Raw genomic sequence first — 22,261 nt, 5'->3', positions numbered from 1 at the left:
TATCGGAGTGCGATAGGTCGATAGTTCGGATTCGGACAGTGTGACCATCGGTGCCCCTATCGATATCAGCCTGACAATATATTCGCACACTATCTCGATAGTGATTTGAAATCTGAATAACTTTCTAATATACGCTAATATATATTAAACTTTTAATTTATTTCACATCATACAAATTGATTTCTGCACTATTTGCTTAAATTGTGGTAAATGCAGCGCCAAACGTTCAACGTCAAAAAAAACATCGAATGCTAAAAATAAAATATAAAACATTTAAAGGAATTCATAAATGTTCTGACATTGAAGTAATATTTTACATTCGTACAGCTCCTGTAATTATTAGTTTGGAATATAAACAAATAAAACCACCGCCATAACTGCTTTATCATTGTTTTGTATGTAGGTACACAAGTTTATTCACTAATACATTAGTTTAATATTAATTTAGATAAAAAAAAAACAAATGCATAACAAACATTTAACAGAGTTCTCATATTTTTGTCGCCTCAGCTTTTTCTGGTTTTTGTGGGTGGTGTGTGTGTGTTTGTGTGTGTGTGGTTTCTTAACTTCCGTTTTTACGCTTTTACATCGATTTATTAGTTTACATCGAACCATATATGCATCTAATTATGTATACATTTGTGTAAATTGTACTTGGCTCACTTGCTACATATATGCAGTGCACCGTGCTTGGCCAAAATCCATCGATTCGTCCGGATTTATCTTAACCATAACAACATTAAACATCTATAAAAAGTGTTCGTACGGTAAATGTAATTAAACTATGCCACGCCTCCTTTTAGTGCGCGTATGAATATAATTGTTATATATGTATGTATGTATATATATTTTCTTTTCATGCGAAACTATGCCGATTTAAGTTTAGGTTTTAGTTCTAGATTTACGGGTGTTTCCATCTCGGTATTATGTATGTGTGTATGTAGTTGGTAACAGTCTTTTATCACGTTTAGTTTGGGCATTACGCACAACGTATGGTACATAGGTTTTTAATAGTATATTTCATTTAGCATAATAATTGTTTAAATCCTCCCATTTACGCTAAGCTTTACTTATATCTTTATCTTCATCCTTTGTGGGTGTTTGTTGCCGTTTCCGCTTTCGATGCAAATTGACGTGACTCTTTTCTATTAATATTTGTTCTACCATCTTTTTGTTTTTGAAAATTGGGATCAGCAAAAAACAAGTTGTGTTCAAAAGAATCAGCTGTGATTGGATTAAACTACTAAATATGTGTCTAACATTCTAAACGAAATCGGAAACGGAAACGGTAACGATAACGGTAACTAGTTCTACATGCATGTAAAAGTCCTTCTACGTGGGACAGGAAGTTAAAAACAACAAACTGAACAAACGGTGTATATATGTACATATATATATAAATATATATATATACTTATATATGTATATATGTGAGTGTGTGCATGTGGGCGGGGTATCTAAAGTATGCTTGTCTCAGGCTCACTCATAGGTTGGGGTTAAAGGTTATCTATCCGTATCTGTATCTGTATCTAAACTGTTCCGCAGCAGTTACCCATCAGTTGACCGAACGAGAACTAACCCTGAATTATTGGTTCTATTGGTTGGTACGAATTAGGGACACTTTGTGTGTTGGGACTTGAGCTGGCTGCCAGGACAGTAGTTACATATCACATCGATGAAACCCTTCAGTCGAGACCCGATCGGGCGCTCTCCATCTCTCTAGTCCTGGTCGTCCTCCTGAAGCGGCGGCTGCTGCTCCTGATTCCGATCCGAATCCGTTGACTTCCGGGTGCTGGCCTTGTGCTGCAGCTGCACCTCGTACTCGCTCTTGATGTTCACATACAGTTCACTCTGCTTCTGGTGCTCCTGCTGCAAAAGGGGCACGAAAATACGGTCAGCTTCAATCACAAACTGTGTGATTTCCAATCCCTCTTCTATATTTCATTTGCTTGTAATTCAAGATTCTCGCTGCAGTTGAATGCCTATAGCTTACCATGATCTCATTGAATCGCTGATTGGCATGGGGCAACTCGTATCGCTGGCTCTGTTCCCGCAAATTCCTGGCCACATTGAGCTGCTGGGTAAGATTGCGCCCGATTTGGTCCAGAGATGTGTGCAGCACATGCTCGATTTCTGCCGGCAAATAGTTCAATATGTGAATACTTAAACATTCGAAAAATATCCAGCAATAGTAAATCAAGTTACTAAATCAATTCCAACTCACCAGTGCTGGGTATAAAGCGCCGCTTGGACAGCTTCTCCTCGCTTTCCGCCAGAGCGGTGCTGCCCCTCTTCAGATTGGACCCAACCGCCTGGAGATCGGACGTGGGTGCAACCTGGCAGAAGTCGCAGGGCGAATGGGATTCACTGCAGGTGCAGCTGCCCAAGGAGCTGGGCGATTTGACTGCCGCCGATGCGTGGACACCACGCAGATGCTTGGCCGCCGTAACGTTGACCACACTGATGCTCTTCGTAATCGCCGACTTGACGGAGGACGTTTCCGGCGGAACCAGTGCCAGGGGTGGTGTTTTGGCGCTACCATGCCCGTGAGAGGATAGAGCGGAGGAACCATGATGGCCGTGATGACTACCATAGGGATCACCGAATTCGGACATGCTGCGCCCGCCATCGTCCTGATCGTCATCATCATCCTCATCGTCGTCGTCGTCATCCTGCGCATCATCGTCCTCGTCGCCGTCATCGTGGCCACCATTCTCGCCAGACTTCTGCAGATTCTGGATGAGCCGCAGCACGGCCTTCTCCAGCAGAGCCGGATGCTCGGAGGCGGGCACATCGATGGTCGACTGCGGTATCTGTGTGTTGATGATCACCGAGAACTTCTTCTTCATCTCCTGCACCCGCCGCTTGCCCTCCTCCTCGCCCAGCAGCGTGTTCACGCAGACAAAGGAGTGCACCTTGTTCGTCTCCTTGTCGATCTCCAGATAGCCCTTGGATTGCAGGTAGATGATGTTCCCGTTGCGGGTGAACAGCCGGTAAGTGGACTCGCCATAAGAACTATTGCAGTCGTACACTGCAAGATGCCAAATGGATGGGGGAATTGGGGTACAAGCGATATGGAGGACTATGTCAGGAACACTCACTTTGACGCAGGGCCACGATGACCCAGCGCACATCGTCGTTGTGCATGAAGGTGAAGGGACTGAGATTGCGCACCTCATCCGTCATGTAGCCGGCAACGATTCCGATCCTCTGGTCGCAGTCGATGATCCTGCCGTCGATCAGGTGGCGGGTTTTGTACTCCAGTGTGTTGGCATCGATCAGCCGACTGGCGATCTTCGGCGGACGTATGATCCGGGCGCAGCCAGTCAGAATCTAAACGAATCAGGGATTAAGGATTGTGGTGGTCTCAGCTTGCGAAGAAGTCGAAAGGTAACTGGTCTCAGTACGATAGTACTTGCAGCATACGATAGGACACCATTCTAAAGGATCTTATATCAATGATTAAAGGATCCACTTACGATATCATTGCCGCTAATGGTGTGCAGTGGAATGACATCGTCACGACCGCGTGTCCGCCTGATTAACTGCAGATTGGAGCTGAAATGATTGGAGCGTATGCCGCGCGGTGCTTCGTCACTACGCCGAAAGCAGCCATCGATCTTGACCACTTCGTAGGCGGTGGGCTCCGATCTGGGACCCGCACGAGCCAATCTGCAGGAGAACATGGTAATATACAATCATAGCATATGAAGATTAGGTTGATAAGATAAGCTATGATTCGATTTTGGACCAACCTCACGCGAAAACTGCGTCTATCCTCGCGCAACTTGCGATCGATGGCGTCCTCCTCGGCTTTGCTCCGCTGGCGGGGCTCACCTTCCGCATCCGAATCGCCATGGGCGTCGAAGAGGTTCTCCAGCTCGGTGGGTATCAGCTGCTGCTTGAGCATGTTCTGGTCCTCGGGATGTGTGATCTGCATTATGCTCTGGCCATACAGATCCGACTGACAGTGGCCCAGATGCTGCTCAATGCTGGCCGAGATCAGCAGTATGTGGCCATGGCAGGTGAGTGTGAGAAAGAAGCTGTCCAGCATGTCCATCAGGGTGTCCGTGATCTGTGGTCGCTGCTGCATCAGACTGTTGCCAAAGGCTGAAGGAGTTTGTTTATAGTATTACTATGCATTTGGAGATATTCGAGATATATCTTACCATGCTTCAATCGCAATGCATGGGCGGCGAAGCGCAGAACGGCTGTTTTGTCCACTCGACGTGGCGACTCCGCCACGTGGGGCACCATTGTGGATAGTTCCTGGATGGATCCGTTCAGTTTGTCCCGCCGGTTCTTTTCCGCTCGGTTTCGCGCCTCTCGGCCACTAAAATAAATAAAAAATGAAGTATTTATTTTATTAATTGCTTGCTTTTTCGCATGTAAAAGCATTTTCAAAACCTTTTAAGAACTGGCATTTCATTATGATATGATACACTTTTAGGGTTAGGGAACTCCCGGCATTCGCGAATAAGGTCAAAATTGTATTAAGAGCTTTGCTTAAAAATGCCAAATGAAATCGTAATAATTTTAATAAAGAGCTGAAGTAATTTCCACTTGCGGCATCAGTATAAAATAAGTATGCATTTGTTATTGTTGAACCTTTTTGAGCGATGATGCATAGACTAAAATGTCAGATTAATGTGGATAATAAAAATGCGCAATGGATGGGCGACTGCTCGCTGATATGTAAATAATACACAATGTATTCTGTTGTAAACAATATAAGTGATGATTGTGTTCGTTGAGGTAGGAACATGGGTTGTCCGTTGAAAAGGAAATGCGCCTGTGAATTATTGGCACTGCATACTTTTGGACAGCTTTATGGAGATTTCTGTTTGCATAACAGTTCGCAATCGAATGAAACATCACTGCCTACATTACGTATGTACCGTAATAATCTGCAGACTCTCAAAAGCTGACCGGCATAGTTTGTCCGTAAGTTGTCCGTATAATCGCATGTACTCATTTATTCGTACATACGTACATACCTATGTATGTATGTACATACATATGCGATGACTGGGCATATTTGTTTGGCCGTTACGCAGTCGCAAGTATTACATAGTGCCCCGGCTAGACTATGACAACAAAACAGAACCCCTCCCCCCGCACCCCCTTGCAACTGTCCGTCTGTCAATAATTATCAGTTTTGCATGGGTGGCGATCCGGGGAGGGGGCGATTCGGAACGGGGATTCGAGTGCAATGATCACGTTCTGTTTGGTGAGGCTTTGGTTCGTTTCGCTTGGCGCCAATCTTGCGATTTCATAAGGCAATACACTGCAAATAATTGAGTGGTGCATTGGAAAACTCCTTTTTTACCAAAATTTAATTGTAAATTAGAGGGCTTAATATTCTTTTTGGAAACTAATTGAATTACAGTTCGTCTGTTTGAAGTCGATTGCAAATGGATATTAAGCTAATGAACTTTTTCGGGCTAATTATTTTCTGTGCCCCCATTGCATCCGCTTTCGGCCGAGTTCATGAGTAATTTATACGGAAATGTGAGATCGCCGCATCCGATTGGCTACCGCTTTCGGCTGCCACAATGTTGTTTTAGCCCCATCCCGACCAAATGCCCCACTTCACTCCCACCGGCGCACAACCAACCCCCAACCCCCAACCACCAACCCCTATCTCCAACCAACACCCCCCTCCCCTCCGCACTGATGTAATATATTTTAAAACGCAATTGCAAAACAAGTTCGCAAAATACACACACACACACATTGGCGAGTGCAAAACGAAGTGCAGGAGCAATTGCAATTGCAATTGCAATTGCATTGGCAAAAGCAATGCAAACAGTTGCACAAAAAACAAAACACAAAAAACAACAAGAATGAAGAAAAATAGGAATAGGAATAACAAAATATAGCCATCCTAGGCACCGGGAAAGTGCGCAACAGCCAAATAAACAAATGCACCAACTACTTGCGAAAAATATATAAAAATAATAGTAAACATTTGAAAGTCGATATTTCAAGGTATCGATATATTTTGGCTAAAAATTTTTAGCATTTCAACAATATAAAATATAAATATATTAAAATATATTTTATATATTATATAAAAACTTTCGAGCTTATTAACAAAAAAATGCAATATTAAACAGATATAAAGTAGTGAACATTTTAAAGATAACGAAAGGTAACTGACCTACCAAAAAAACAACAAAACATTGTTTCTTGAATTTATAAATAAAGCCTTTTACATTTAGCATTCAAAATGGACTCGAAAACGACCAATAATAAAAACAAGCCATTAAAAGTTGCATAAACGAAAATTAATTGGACCAAAAGCACTTTAATATTGTTAATTACAAACTACGAACTATGTGTGTTATTTTTTTTTTATATCCTGCCATTTTGTTTGTGCCACTGGTGCAATGCTCTATTTTAGGAAAATTCATGTTCCAGGGTATTCGAAACGTTCAGACGATTGCCATTGCGATTGCCAATTGCCGATGCAGCGATTTGCTGGCCTTGATTGAGTTAGCACAGTGCACTGCACCCTTGCACTTGATGTCAAATTGTTGTCTGTGCAATTGTTGGCCAAGTGGCCAACGACTGTTGGCTTTGGCCCCTCGAGCTGTCTACTTTTTAGCCATTTCCAAGTGCCATTTCCCCCTCCCTCCCCCACACACGCACACACACACACACTCGTGTATTTGTACACATTCGCCGGCTGAGTGTGTATGCTTGTTATCCGTGAGTGTGCGATTGTTTGTTTACTCAACTTGTTGCATTCGCCGCTGAATGGGGAATCGAACTACACTTGTAAAATCTTCACACAGGCACTTATTGATTGCAAATAAATTTAAATATAGATTCTTAGGCTCGAACTGAGCTTTTAGCTCGAGTACAACCAATACAACTTCATTCGGACCACACTGCGTATGAGCAATTTACTTTTTTGCTTTCACTTCGGACTCCCAAGCAGCTACAATTCAAATTTTTGAAAATATTTGAAAATTTAAATAAACACATGTATCGATATACTATTTTTCGATTATATCGATTGTACCATAGAAACGATATGTTCGATAAAAATGGATTGAATGTAACTATTATGTTTGAACTGATTAACGGCGTGAAATAAAGATATTTTTGGGTTATTATTTGACATTTCAGCAGCAGTGTGCCTCATTTTCTGCCAGTGCATCGCTGGCTTCTCCCTCGCTTCCGTAGTCTGTCTCGCTCGCGCTTTCTGTTTGTTTGCTGCCGCTTACAATGTAAGTGCGCGCGTATCGATAACTGCCGGCACCGCCCAACACCCAACACACCCGCCTACCGAACTACCACCCCCCATTCACCCCTCTCAACCGACGTATGCAGTAGTAGCGACCTTGAAGCCGCGCTAATGACGTATCGAAACGCATCGGATTATAAGTTCGAGAGTAACGGTACAGCAACGGCAAAAGCGATACATATGCAAACACATATGGCCAAGTGAATAAGGAAACGAGTGCACAGTGTTCTGTTTATGGTCTGTCAATCAAAGTGGGCGGTTAGCGTAGCGAATGAATGGGCTTGCAAGGGGTGGCCCAAAGGGTGGGTGGACTTGTGCAGCTCTCCTGCAGCTCGGATGAATGGCGATTTCGCTGAATTAGGAACTGCGGCGAGTGCCGAATGAATGCCTGCCTGTCTGTCCAGTCCAGTCGTCTCGTTGACGAAAATAAACCAAACGAAATGTTGATAAAAATATATTAGCAGCGCCCACGGCCTCCTAATCAAGTGGTTTTCGGTGGTTTGGGGTGCTTAGTTGGTGCCACAAGTGAAGCAATCTTCAATCAGGCCAGCCACTCAGCTGGAAGCTGGAAGCTCGGAGTGGGTGCTTCTGAATAATGCCAAATTGGCCACCCGACCACCCGTCGAGGGGCCACGGGTGGATGCTGCCCCCCATTAGCGCGGTGGGTGGGATCCTCGCCTCGAAAAGGGGGTGCACACGAAATGCGTGCGCCTTGAACTAGTACATGCCCCAGGTTTTGGATAACAAAGCAATCATTCCAATTGGCGGGCTGAAATATTCCGTTTTCACATCTTAAAGCTTTCAGTTTCATATTTACAATGAAACTAACTGAAAAGGAAATGAATACCCTACAAACTCGAATATTCTATGCAAATGCAACATGAGAAACTCCCAGATGCAATAAAAGATCAATGGGACTCACCTATTTGAGAGCTGAAACATCTCCATCATGGTCTCGTGCGGATGCGGGTGGTGCGGATGTGGTGAATGATGCGGATGTTGCGGGTGGTGTGCGTGCGCATGTGGCTGCGGATATTGATGATGCAGCGCATGCATGTGGGCCGAATGTCCGGGGTACGCCGCTTGCATTGCTCCAGGACCAGCACCCGGACCCGTACTGGTTCCTCCTGGCACTCCGCCCGGTCCATAGCCCATGTACCTGCCACCGGACACGGCTCCTCCGGCGGATCCTGCCGCTCCTGCCGATCCGTACGGTGCATTCGGATACCACATATTCGGATAGAAGCCAGGCGGATTGCCATGCGCCGGGGAATGTGCATACGGATGCAGACCTCGTGAGTTGGCTACTCCTGGTGCCCCAGGCATTGGACTACCCGGCGATCGGTAATTGAAATGGTACATGGAATTCGATGGCGGTCGGAGCATCAGATCGCAACCAGATCCGGTGGCAGATGGCGTCGGCGATTGGTAGAAACTGTTCGCACCACTGCCACTCCCACTGGGCGCATAGTCGCTGCCCAGCACCGAGCTCTCGTTCTCATCCGGATAGTTGTCCTCCTCGAGATCGACGGCGGGTGCCGTCTCTAGCGGCGCATCCGCATCCACATCCGCATCGCGATCCCAGGCCAGCTCGTCCAGCTGGCATTCGCTCTTGCCCAGCACAAGCAGATCGGCATCGAGCGCCGGCGGTTCGTCAAAGTAGGGAATGTCTTGCTTGAGATCCTCAATGTCCTGGCCGCGACCTTGACTGTGGCTCGTGGAGGAGTTCCTGCTGCGACTGGCACCCTCCATGTTCTCCAGCTGGAAAAAATAGAGAGAAGTGGACGGGTTCTGTGAGCGATCGGCTGAGGAGATCATTGCATCATTGACGGCTGATAACAATTCTAGGCCCCCAATAATTCTAATTGCCCAATAGATTATTTTCCCATTTAATGGTGGCTGCACTGATGGAAAAATGGCAACCAAAAAAAGTTCAAAAATTTATTTTCTAATTAATACTTAAAGGTATATAATCTCGTTCTAAAGACTAAAACTAATAATAATAATAATAGTGTCACACTGTGATGTTAAGATACAATATAATGATGTACGGATTCTTCACTTAATAAATAATAATTTAAAAAAAAATAAATAAATAATAGTTTCCAAATTATGTATTATGTAATGAATGTATTATAGTACTATAATTTTTCCCAGTGCACTTAAGGACCGAACATTGTTTTTTTTATTGTTCAATGCCGTTCTCAAATTATTATTTTGTTGTATTTTCGAAAAACTAAAAATAGCTGCCAACGAATTCAAATAGTGACCAAGGAAATGAGGAACTCGACGTTCCTGCGATTTTTTATGATCGAACTCGTAAAACGCTCAAAAACAAAAAAAAAACGATTTTTGAAAAGTCATGGGCGGCGGCACAGGGAAGGGATTCACTTTTCTTTTTTTTTTTGGTTGAATGACACAAGCAAAAGTCAAAGAAGTCCACGTTATTTATATGCGAATCCTATCCAAGTGTCGCCTATAAATAATTCAAAACACTACTATATATATGTACAAACATGGACCTGCTCAGATCACACACAAGAATATAACCATCTATTCAGGGCAGATCTTTGAACTATATTTACTATGTATTATTTTCTTGCCTCTCTGATTCACATGACAATCGCATTTGTGGGTCGAGGGAATTGCGGGGAGTTCTGGTCATAAATTCTGTATTTTTTCGCCCTCCAGCTGGCTGTTTATTTGTTTTCCCTTGTGGACAATTGAAGCTTTCCATTCACATATATATATAAAAAAAAACTATCATTGCCGTGGGAAAAGGTGCTTAGTTCTTGAAGAAGCTACGCTAATAAAAAATAATTTAATCTATTTAATTTAATAAAAAAAAGTGGGGCAATCCTTGAACAATCGCATTCAATTCTATATTTATATATACATTTTAGTATATTTTATTATTAATTTAAATCTTGTTTTAAGATATCAAGCTTAATATCACTTTCCAATTTTGTTCATCATGGTCTTCTAGGAAATATTGTTTCTAATTAATGGCTTAATTAAAAACGAATTCATTTCACTTATGTATTCGTTGGCAGGAATTTCGATATTGAAAGAGATATGACATAAACAAATAAAGATATAGTTAAATTTATTGTGCGAGTACACAGTAAGAAATGACGATATGTATGCTCTTAAATATTTGATGATATATGTATACCCGTAAGTAAGCCACTATTTATAATTTATAATTTATAATTTATAATACAGCTTGGCTTGTAATTAACTTTCTAGCCTGCTATCAAAACTCTTTACCTAGCGAAAATAGACTGAAAATGGCCATATGACAATTAAAAAAGGGTGATAAATTACGGAATAAGACTACGTGGTCAACAAGGAAGTCAACAGCCACTCGACAACTAAGTAATATGCAATCCAGGCATTTCTTTTGCCAGTTGTTATCATCGTCGATTGCCGTAATAATTGCGCTTCTTTTCTTTATTAGTTTATTTTGCTGTTGCACATTTTTTTTCCTTTTCCGCCATTCCGAATTTGTTTTGCAATTGTTCTCGAGTGGCGGGTAAAACAGCGGTCATAAAGACAACGAGGGTAGACATGTCAATGCTGCCAAAATCGCCAGACGGCGTTTGTGCCACAGCGGGTGGCTGCCACTTTGCCACTTTGCCACTTTGCATGGCTGAATCTGTCGGTGCAATGGGGCGTATACGCAACGCATTGGCGATGGGTAGATACAACAAGTGGGTGGATTTACTTCTCTCAGTTCGTTTCTATACTAACAGCACTGAATATATGATGTAGTTCTTGGGTTGCAACGCGGTGTTCGCTATGTTGGTGCAACGGGGCGTATACGCAATGTGATGAAAATCTAACAATTTGAGGTGCTCAAACTAATACAATTGCTTAGAAGTTTTTAACTTAAGATTTATTTGAAGATCTAGGTTTCGAATCATATATTTAGGCAAATTACTCTCTAGCACTTTTCGAGTTTTTACTGCCCAACTATTTGCAACTATTTTCGAAACCCTATCATTTCAGTAATTGCATACGAGAATAGATCAAGATAAGTGTTGGAAAACTAATCAGCCCTTTTTCAAGTTGATTTACAATGCTTAAAATAAAATCATGAATGACAATAAAGCCCCTGATTTGAGATTGGCTATCATGCGAAAAAATCGCCCTAATTGCTCTTATCTTGAGGAACTATTTCGACAATTGTAAAGTGGCACACGACACGCCTTCAAAACTCTATGGCCCGCAAATCGATAAAGTTTGCAAATGGGTTAGCCCAAAAAAATTGCCATTGCTATTGGCCATATACATTTTGGGTATATTCGTGTGCGATGAGCGCATTCATACATACATACATACACAGACAATTATAATCTTCGTACAGATATTAAACATGAATATTGCTTTTGATAAGCCGCCGACCGAAGTCGCTTGTTTGCTCCTCTCGATTGCTTGATTCCACCAACAAATTCCACGACCATGGCCAGACACCCACCAATTGTTGTTGAACCCGTCGCCTTTGTTGAGTTTTTCTAGCATTGCTGGCGGTGTTATGGCCACAGTAGAGATATCGCCCGGCTGATTAGACCGCGAAAGTATTGGAGGTCAAGTTTTGACTGTTACAACTGTGGTTTGATTCTATGAAATGCATGTGCCATATACCCAATATATTTATAAGATTCCAACATTTGGGGAACCTGAAATTAGATTTCAAGATCTAGTTTTTAGACCTTGATTGCGTTAATTGTTTACCCTTTGTGTTTGAAACGAATTACAATTCCACCAAAATAGATGACCTTCAGAAGTTGTTATCATGTAACCTAGTTCGTAATCCCCTCTAATCACCATTGTAATCAAACATTGTTGCATTGCCCTCTGAGTCATCTGATGAATGGGTTCTGGCGAGCAGATAGTAACGATAGCCAACTTTTATTCACTCGATAAGGATAATGCAAGTGATTCCCGTAACGAGTGAGTTGGACAAGTCAACAACTTTGGACGGTGATTTTCTAGTATTCTTAGATGAGATTGCTTGGCTTAAATGATAGGTAAGAAATAGGGAGTTTCCATATTTTAGGCAAAATTAACATGAAAACAATAATAGTAAATATCTTTAGGGTTGCCACCTATGTAAGTGATAGTCAGTTGAGATTATCACAGCCATGTAGATTAATTAATTTATAATATATTTATTTATAGCACTATTTATCATTACTTATAAAGGGTTGCCATCTTTTTGCTAAATAAATAGAAGATTTTCCCAACTAATTATAATGATTGCTGCTTACCGTAATCTTAATAATATAAAATGATGAATCTTTTGCAAGTACTACAATTTAAGTATCTTAAAGCAAGACCATTACAACGTATCCAGGGTTGCCACCGATCAGCAGCGTAAGCTTTCTTTTCTCTGGGGCCCCATAAATCAATCATGAAATATTTACATCTAATGCTGGCCATATCAATAACAACAATACAATCATTCGAATAACGGGAGAGGGCAAAAAATCAATTTCACTTACATGTTTTGTGCTGTTTCTTGTTTTTCTGCATGAAGCTTTCGCTCTCTCTTTCTCTCGCCCCCTTTCTCTCTTTCTTGCGCTCTTTCGGCAAGCTCTCACGCACGCCCTCTCGCTCGCACTCGCTCGTGCAGTTTGTTTACGCCTCTATCCGTCTCGCTCTGTCTGCTTGTTGTTGGTGTAATATTGGTGAATTATATATTTTGTATTACTTTGTTTTGCTTTGTTGTTGTTGCTGTCCTGCAGTTGCAATTCGCTTTATTATCTTCTCGGTTATATGTGTTTCTTTAATATTTCTTCGTAATTCTTTGTACCTTTGTTATTCTTTGAAAAAAAAACGAAAATATTAACAACCAGTAACTAGATTTCAGTATTTTCTTGCACCTAATTAAATTCACTTGGTATTTTTACGGTGTAACAGTTACACTACCGCCACCTAACGGTATTTTCTATGGTATTTGTTCAAACATTTTTGAAACACACTTAGTATTTTTTGTCGGATTTCAGTTGGACGGGTTGGGGGAAACAAGTTTAGTTTACATATTCATTAGTTAGTCATCTCCGATTGCTCTTTGTTTAAATTTCCCCATTCTTTTGCTTTAAATTTGTGCATTTGTTTCTTTTTAACTTGTTCAATATCAATCAATATTTGTACAGTTGGAGGTATTTTGTTTCACTTTGTTGTAGCTTTAATTTGAGTTGTTGCTTAGCCATTCAGCTTCCAGCAAGTGTTTATTTGTTGTTGCTAAAAAGAGTCGAAAAGAAAGAGAAGAGTTTTAAAAACGGGCACATTTGAAATTATATTCATTTCGGCTTATTCACAAAAAGCACTATGCAAATAGTTAGTATTATCTTTTGAAAGGCATTTCATTTAAGATACTTAGTTAACACCCAAGAGTGTATCTTAAACTTCATTTGGAATTTTGCTTCTTAATTAAATGAATACCTAAATTATAATTAAAACTTTTATTTCCCACTAGCTGACGAACGGACTCAAAAAATGTTAATATCATTGTTGATCTGTTCTGTGCTGTCACCTGTTGCTTTGTTTTTCTGCAGCTGCCGCTAAATGCTTCTTAAGTTCCTTTTGTTTTTAGCTTTTTGTTATCTCGTTGACTTTGTGGCTGTTTTGTGAAAATATAAACCGGTTAAATCCAACAAAACAAAAGTTAGCACCACCAGTCGCAAATTAAGGGAATTATTGAACCCGAGTTGAACCACCATTGCTGATACATATTTCACTTGAATTGCTTTCTTTATTTTATTTTTTTTTTTTGCTGAACTCAACACATTTCGATGCGCCGCCTTAATTTATTATCCTGAGCAACTCGATTGATTGCTATTCCAACTTGTATCTCTAGTTTCTTTGCTCAATCGTACATGTTTATAAGCGCGAATTCGAGAACTGGAAAGTGAAGTCAAGAAAAGTCTAGAATAACAGTGCAATTTGTTTGCTTCTGCAATTAAGGCTACCATTTATTTATGTGTTTATGAAATGGGAGTAGGTAAGCCCCGTTTTCGTAGCGATCTTTTGCATCTGATAATCAATAACCCATTTGAAATACTCAACGTTCTATCTCGGAATCATCCAAGCAGATAATTCTTCTTTCTTTCTTTACCAAACTATCCCTTAACTGGCATCTGGTCTAGTTCTATGGTCTATGCCCGCCTCTTATCTTCCAGTTTCATCTTTAATTCCTCAAACAGAGTATGTATACAAAATATATATTTATTTTGTGCGCATTCATTTCAAGTGTTGCTTGGCAGTCTAAATCAAATATATATAAGAAGATAAACTTCTTTACGAGTGTCCCCAACTTTTCCCCAAAAGCTCACACAGACAGGCGCAGGCACGCACTTATATTGCTATTTCTGTGTGTGTGTGTGTGTGTGTGTGTGTGTGCGTTTGTCTGTGTGAATCAAGGACAACTGAATCCTGCGGCATTAGGAATCCCCCTGCGGGGGGCGTTGTACGTAGGTGGGCGTGTGCACACACACACAAGTAGATGGAGGTTCCCACTGCGTATATGTGTGTGTGGGTGTGTGCGTGCGTGTGGGTTTGCTACAGTGAACACAGGAGGTACTGGATTTTCAAAATTCGGTGCAAAGTAATAGGAAATATTGCTAAAACAATGTAGTCCAAAAGTGTTTCCTTTACATCAATTATCCATGTTTATTTTTTTTTTTTATATATCCCATTTTAGGAATAAGTGTTGGAAAAGATCCCCTAAATCCGCTTTGTGTACACATGTAAACCCTTTTTAATGCCTTTCGCCTTCTAGTTTTCCTAATGTAAGCTCCACTCGCTTTTCAGGGACATCGCAGGTACGCAGAAAATCTTTGCAAACATTTTTTTTCCTGGGCTCTTTGTTTGTGCTGTGTGGTTGACACACGCACCACCCCAAGAAGCACAGCACCTCGAACTACCCAACCACCCATCGTAAAGCTGCAGTGGCTCCGGTCCTGGAGCAGTATCTGTATCTGTAGCTATAGCTGTAGCTGTAGCTGTATCTGTATCTGGTCTGTGTGGTTCTGGAACTGGGGTCCGAGTTTTGGGGCCTGGGTCAATCACCCGCCAGCGGGTCGTAATTGCAGAAAGAGGGGTACAAAAACAGCACAAAGCACACACGCAAAAATAACAACAAAAAAATTAAAATGTAATATAAAAACCTTTTCTGCTCAACGCTTTTTATAATTTTTTTGTTTGTTAAATTTTTTTTTTTTTGCACTTGCCCATTTTTTTGTTTGTATTACGGCGGGGCGACGTAGATGAGAAAAAGAATAAAACAAAAATAAATTCAAGTGCTCCGTCAAAATAAAGCAGAAAAATAAGCAAAGAAGAATGAGAACGGCAGAAATGGGCGAGAAAAAGGCGAAAAGCTATTTGCCAGACAACGACAACGAACTTTGCGACTACAGGGGATTTGCAGGGGATAATCGGAGGAGAAGCGCGAGAGAGCCCAAAGCAAACGACACACCGAGTGAAGAGAGTATTCGCTCAGCGGTAACAAAATAAATAAATTATATAATTTGCTTTGACGTTTGACGTATCCCCCCCTTCCCAGAACCCCAGAACCCCAATACCTCAATCCCCCTTCCACACTTTCGGTTTGTTTACATTTGCAATAGTTAAAGTTACATCGAATGGAGCGCGTTAGATTGGGTTTGAACCGCGGGGCGTATACGCAATATTACGTATACGTCTCGCTGCGCGCCATTGTATGGAAATCATTTATAAATAGAGCAAAAAAAAAAAAAAAGCAAAAATGCCTGCTAATAGATCATTAGAGTGGATCATTTTGCCAGTGCCGAACGGGTTTTCTTTGGAGTGGGGCGGGGGGTTGGTTTGGAATTGTGGTTGGGGTGGTTGACTTATAGGCGATATGCCTTGGCAGCCCCTTTGATGTTAGCAAAATTCCAAGTTTGCTAATGAATGAACTGCATTGAATTTGAGACATTTCCACCCCAGCCTTATCGTTTTTATCAATTTTTTGAATATTATTGAGATGGTGTCGGTTTATATACTTCCTTGAACTTGACACCTCTTCTAAGCTATGCGGTTGCACAAAATATAAAACGTCTTTGCCAATTTGCTTAGGAACCACAGACACATATTTTTGTGGAAAGTTGATGGCCGGAAGTGTTAACTTACTATTTAAAGCGTTTTTACTCTTCAAGCGGAATTTTTTAAATATAATAAATATATAGAAATAGATAGCATTGCATTCAATGTGCAAATTTCAATTGAAAATATGTAAAAAAAAGTCATCGCAGGGCTAATTACAAAAGCCGCTTTATACAGCAACAATCAAGCAAGCGAGACGCTGCTGTTTCGACCTGGCCCAAAGCTGACGTCGACATCAGGTGGTGGCTGGCAAAAAGTTGTCGCAAAAACCAAAAATAGCTGAGCACTCGATGGGGGGAGAATGGGAGCAAGGGAGCAAGGTAGCAGCTAAAGAACGAGAGCGAGCGGAGAAGAAAAGAGCTATTGCGGAGAACAAGCTGGGCGGGAAGAAAGAGCCAGAGAGGGCGGGAAGAACGTGGCCGTTCAAGCACGTTCTACAAAGATTTGCGAGTGCACTTTGCATAAAATTCCATAACATTGGTAATATAGGAGAAACTATAGCTATTGGCGCTCAGAGATGATCGAAAACCATATCAGTTAATACAGTTACAAAATCACGGAGCCAATAAGACGAGTTGAAATGGAGGGGGAAAAAAAAGAAATTATAGTAGAGCTTTCAAGCTGATTAGTATATTTGTATTGCTAATCTGCTGAAGAAATAGAACTAGCTTGACCTACAGACACTTTGAGGTAGGTAAACTATTAAGGGGGTGAGATACATGAAATTGCTGGATGATTTGCCTGGCCACACGGCGTATGCGTTATGTTGAGCCGCGTTTATTGCACATACGCCATGTGAACCGCGGCTGGCGTGGCTAATCTAAGTCAAACCGATTTAATTAGCATAGCTGCCTAAGATGGCGTCAAGCTATCTCGGCTATATGCGATCCAATCAGGCATGCTAAATTCGCCTCCAATTAAGATTCGATTTATCGATAAACTCGTGTTTCGGCAGTCCACATTCTTTGCGGCTCGATTTGATTGCCCTTAATTTATGATAGCTTACATTGTGTTTTATTCGAAAGAAATTCGAAATATACGCGAGCATTTTTCAAATATTTCCCCATACTATGTAGTTTTTCCGATTGTACCAATGGTGGCGAAAAAAAGTAGTACCATTAGCTCGCTCATTCAAATTTGCAGAGCATTTTGGCATTCCATTTCCGTCGGCTAACTTTCCCTGCCTTGAATTATGCTTGACTGCCACAGAATCTGACACATTTAATTGAAAATTAAATATTTAACTTAAAATGGCAACTATTCAAGTAGTGGACGTAATTTCTTGGGGTCGTCAGCGGTTGGCGGTCGTTTTTATTGTCTAGGTTAGGTTATCAATTGCCGCTGCTTAGGTCCGCTTTCAGTACAGGTTCGGCTTTCCTTTTCCCGCAGCTTTCGAGCGTCTTGGCCCCTCCACAAAATACCGCCTGGCCCCTCTCCACCTTCCCCCCACTCCCCTACCAGGCCCCCTCGTCCACATTTTAGCGACGAGCTTTTGGCTCTCTATACCGCTTGGCCCGCTCAACGCTGAACGCTCGCCGCTCAGCCAAAGCGATCGCTCTTAGACGCGACGTCAGCAAAAAATTTGATGAGGGCGACAAGAACAACAAGTTAGAAAAAAAATATAAATATGTTTACATATACGAACTCGTAAAAAATATAAAACAAAGAAAAATGCTAGGGAAATTGACTGCATATTTTATTGTCCCTAAAAATGAAACAGACATTCCAAATTATATGGTTTTTTTTTAGAGAACTAATGCTTTGGCTATAATTTAGAAGCTGCCTATGGATTTTTAAAAAATATTTATAAACTGCCTTGAGATTTGTACACTTGTATTTTTAACAGCTTCCCCTCTTTCAATTCACTTGAATTGCCAACATCAGCATGCGACGTAGAAATTAATTATCAAACATAAAACAAAACAAAAGCCAAAAAGTAACAGAGAAAATAATAAAAATGAAAAACATCCACACAAAAATCATCAACATCATCATCATCATCACCATCGGCAACAGCAAACAGAAAACCTTGAGAGCAGCAGCAAAGCAGCCGAACAAAAAACAAAAATTGGAAAGAAAAAACCAAACCGAATAGCAAAAAAAAAAAAATAACAAAAAAAAAAAAACACTTTTATTGATCGGAACTCGGAACTGGTAAATCATTGAAAAACTGTTGCCAACAAATGGCTGATGCTATGCTGGGCTATTTATATTTACTTTTATTGCTATTATCATCCAAAGCTCAGTTCCATCGCACTCTTTCCATGCTGGCCACAAGTTCAAGGGAGGCTAAGAACCCAGCATAAAGTGCTCCGCCATATAACATCTATATTCATTGGAATCCGTTGATCTCCGCACACCCATTAAAGCGCAGATCTGGAATTTGGCCATGTTCACACTTCCCGCTTTCGTGCTTTTTGGGTATGCCGAAGTCGAGAGAGACTCCGAGTTCTTCTCGCTTGTTTTGTTTTTCTTATTAAAAATTAAATAAGTCGAAAAAAGAAACTGGAAATTCATTAATATGTTAATTTTATTTGTCTTGCCTCATTGATTGTGTCGATGCGAATGTGATAGTTTTTTCGTGTGCATTTGTATGTGTTTGTGGCTGGGCAAACACGTTAATGTTGGCTAAGCAGATTTTCGGAGGATGACAAACACAGACAGTGGGAATGTTTTTCGTAAATCGAAACTTTTCCCAAGTCAACAAAAAACTGAATCGTTCTCGGGTTTCGATCGCGCAAAAATGCGCGCACGCGCCGCTGATTTCAGCACATATGCTACACCATATAAAACCAACTCTCTGCTCAAGAAAACATCGAAATCAGTGAACACAAACGGAAATGAAACAGGACCACAAAAGTACTCCGATCAACAGCATCTAATGCGGCGAATTCAACAATACACCAACAACGGTTCACCAACAGCTGCTAAGCTCGAACGTTCCAACAATATTAATTTTGCGCTCGGTGGTTGGTCGGTTGGTGAAACTCTACCTACACTCCAATGCACCAACGCAGAGCCCAAAAAAAAAAATACTTGTTCAAGCTTGTTCAACAACACACCAACAGCGGTTTTTAAGTACGAAAACCTCGCTTTGGCAAGAAATCTCCCATAGAGCTTATGAATATACATGCTAGTCGTATAATAGGATAATTGGAGTTTTTCATACACCAACGTTTGGTTGTTGAAACTGTGAAACTGGAAGATAGCCCTATAATTACTATATGATTTAAGGTCACCGCAATCTACCTTCTTGATAGTATTTCCTCTCGTGCGCGTTTTTGGTTTGTTGTTTCGAACTTTTTTTTTTAACACTAAAGCACAAGCACTGGCACAAAACACACACACGCAAACAAAAAAAGGCGGGGGGGTTCTCAAAACGAAGTTTGTTTGTTGCCTGTTGTATTTCGGTTTGTTTTTTTTATTATATTTTTTTCCAACTTTTATATGGGGATCTGGGGGGCACTGTTTGATATTCCAATTCCATTCGTTAGCGCGGCGCCATTTACGTTGCTCGAGCGTGTTCTTTGTATTTTAGCAGCGGCGGCGACCACGAAAAAGGCAAGTTGAAAGAGAAGGAAACTCGCACAATCGCTCACACACGTACGCAGAGCCAAGGAAACATTCAGATACAAATGCGAAATACGAATATGCTCATAAAAAAAAAATAAAAAATAATAATAAATACGAAACAGCGACGGCTGGCGAACCGAATTCGAACTCCAAGCTCCAAGCGAACCGAACGAACACCAAGCGGACCAAGCGAACGTCGCGACGCGTCCGTCCGTACCGCTACAGAAACAAAAATTAATTACATATATTGAAATCACAAACTAAACTAATCAGCCAGACGACGAGCGGAGCAGCGACGGCGGCAGCAGCAGCGGAGAGCCGAGCCGAGCGCGAATCAGCTGCCCGGAAAGCTAACGCTCCACTCACGCTCCTCTCCCGCTCCCGCTCCCGCTCTAGGTGCCACTGCCCCAAAGAAGCAGAAATGGCAGGGAAAAGAGCGCGAAAGATGAAATATACAATAAAAGCTTCGCTCGCCAACGACGGCGGTGCGACAGAGATGGCGGTTGGCCGAACACCCACCAGCAGCTGGTGCGAGCGAGAGCGCAGCAACAACCTGCGTTGGAAAGCTGGCGAGACCTTGACTAAGGTTTCCGGCCGGGAAACCCTCGGCGAGTTCATGCTCACCCAGTACACCGGGAAAAAAACGTTGCTGAAAGCTAAAGTTCTGCACGAAAGAAAAAATAATAAGCGCAATCACTTGAATCTCCTGTTCATACCAATTTCCAAATATAATAATGTATAATAATAAGCTATCAATTATTTTGATTACGCTTATCTGTAATAATTATAGTATTATTTAAATTATAGATATTATCTTGATAATATATAGATAACACAGATAACATCTTGAGTTTGGGAATCTGCGATAAAGATGCTTAAAAGTATGCAAACTTTTCGCCTACGTTGCTGTCATGAATTGCGTGCTCGCAAATAGATTTTCCCTTATTTTCTAGCAGTGTAAATTGACTCTCTGCGCTCTGTGTCTCTGTCTCTATCGTTTTCTCATTTTCTGAGTTTCCTCTCTGAAAAGCTTTTTCCCTTTGCTAGAGTAGAGCCGCAAAAGAGTGTTGGTGTTTAGTCTATGAACTTGACGCTGGCGTCTTACACAATGCTGCTTCTTCTTGCCTCTGCTCTACACCAACACAGAGACATCGCAGCACATACACAGCCAAACAGGAAGAGAAACACACACACAGCCAAACAGGAAGAGAAACACACACACACACACACACACGACTTAGAACGGGGGGAGCACTCTCAAAAAAATTACACTCGCTATCGAAACGAAATGGAACAAAAAACACTCGGCTGTTATAGCGATTTATATATATATATATATAAATATATGTATATATTATTATATATGGATTGGCCTAATACTGGCCAGATATTCCGAGCTCTAGCACTAACCTAGGAACTGGAAACGGACTGGAGTGCCTGGGAAACCTCGAGAGGAGACTCCGCCGCCATGAGACTAGGGGACTACGGAGACGCCACTTGGCCAAACGGGCCGCTTCCACTGCAGCAACGGCCGATGCGGAGCGACAACGCGTCGTGGGACTTGGACAGATGCCGACCGACTGCCACCGATGAAGCCCGGTCCAAAGACGTCGGATGGGCGGACGAGCAGGCGAACAGACGGACGGACGAACGGACGGACAGACGTACGGACAGCAGCCAGGACGCTCGCGCTCAGACAGCTTTCGATGCGTTTCGGCGAGCGGAGCTTTTCACCCCCACAACCCCTCTGCTACCCATCACAGCTTTTCCTCTCCCGATTTCCACGCTTTTCCGAAGAGCAACAGTAACGCACAGGCGTCTTAAGTGGCTGGGCAGACAGGGCGCATACGCAACATTCGGGACGAGCCAACACTTAGCCACAGCCGTCTCGCTCGCGCTCACGCAACTCGGCCACCACACTTGCGGTCACACAAAACAGATCGCATGCAAAATAAAACAATCATTTAATCGTCAATATCATTCATGTCATTTAATACAAATCCTTTAATGTGTCTTTTTTGTAAATTTTATTAATTGGAACTAAACAAGTTTACTGCTACCTATGTGACAGCTTTACATATTAAATCTAAGTGTAACAATATTTAACTTAATTTAATTTAAAGTTGGTTGTTAAAACTACTCATAGAAAAAAAAAATTTTTAATGTAGAAAACTTCTTAATTTGTTTTGCATTTCTAAATGATTTAATAAATTTAAGCTATCAGAGCCATAAACTATTTGCAATATATGTTTCATTTCAGCAAATATAAAAATAAACTCTTTGCAATATGTGTTTCATTTCATC

General features: G+C 41.5%; 1 protein-coding gene across 2 annotated transcripts; it reads right to left on the bottom strand.

Moving 5' to 3' along the window:
• Positions 1-378: 378 nt before the first annotated feature.
• On the bottom strand, positions 379-21,512 carry LOC117146857. Of its 2 annotated transcripts, none has more exons than XM_033313430.1 (10): positions 21,368-21,512; positions 12,763-13,504; positions 8,178-9,016; positions 4,170-4,333; positions 3,756-4,110; positions 3,480-3,672; positions 3,102-3,333; positions 2,225-3,031; positions 1,994-2,133; positions 379-1,869 (listed from the first exon to the last, which is right to left on the bottom strand). In XM_033313430.1, the coding sequence occupies exons 3-10, from the start codon at positions 9,005-9,007 to the stop codon at positions 1,720-1,722; spliced, it is 2,871 nt and encodes a 956-aa protein (XP_033169321.1). In that variant the 5' UTR covers positions 9,008-9,016; positions 12,763-13,504; positions 21,368-21,512; the 3' UTR covers positions 379-1,719. The 2 variants fall into 2 exon arrangements, with proteins under 2 accessions (XP_033169321.1, XP_033169320.1); XM_033313429.1 differs by lacking the exon at positions 21,368-21,512 and adding an exon at positions 19,634-20,279.
• Positions 21,513-22,261: the final 749 nt, after the last annotated feature.

Source organism: Drosophila mauritiana, chromosome X, assembly GCF_004382145.1.
Source record: "Drosophila mauritiana strain mau12 chromosome X, ASM438214v1, whole genome shotgun sequence".
NCBI lineage: Eukaryota > Metazoa > Arthropoda > Insecta > Diptera > Drosophilidae > Drosophila > Drosophila mauritiana.
The sequence above is the reverse complement of the archived record's forward strand: the minus strand, read 5'-3'. Positions and strand labels throughout refer to the sequence as shown.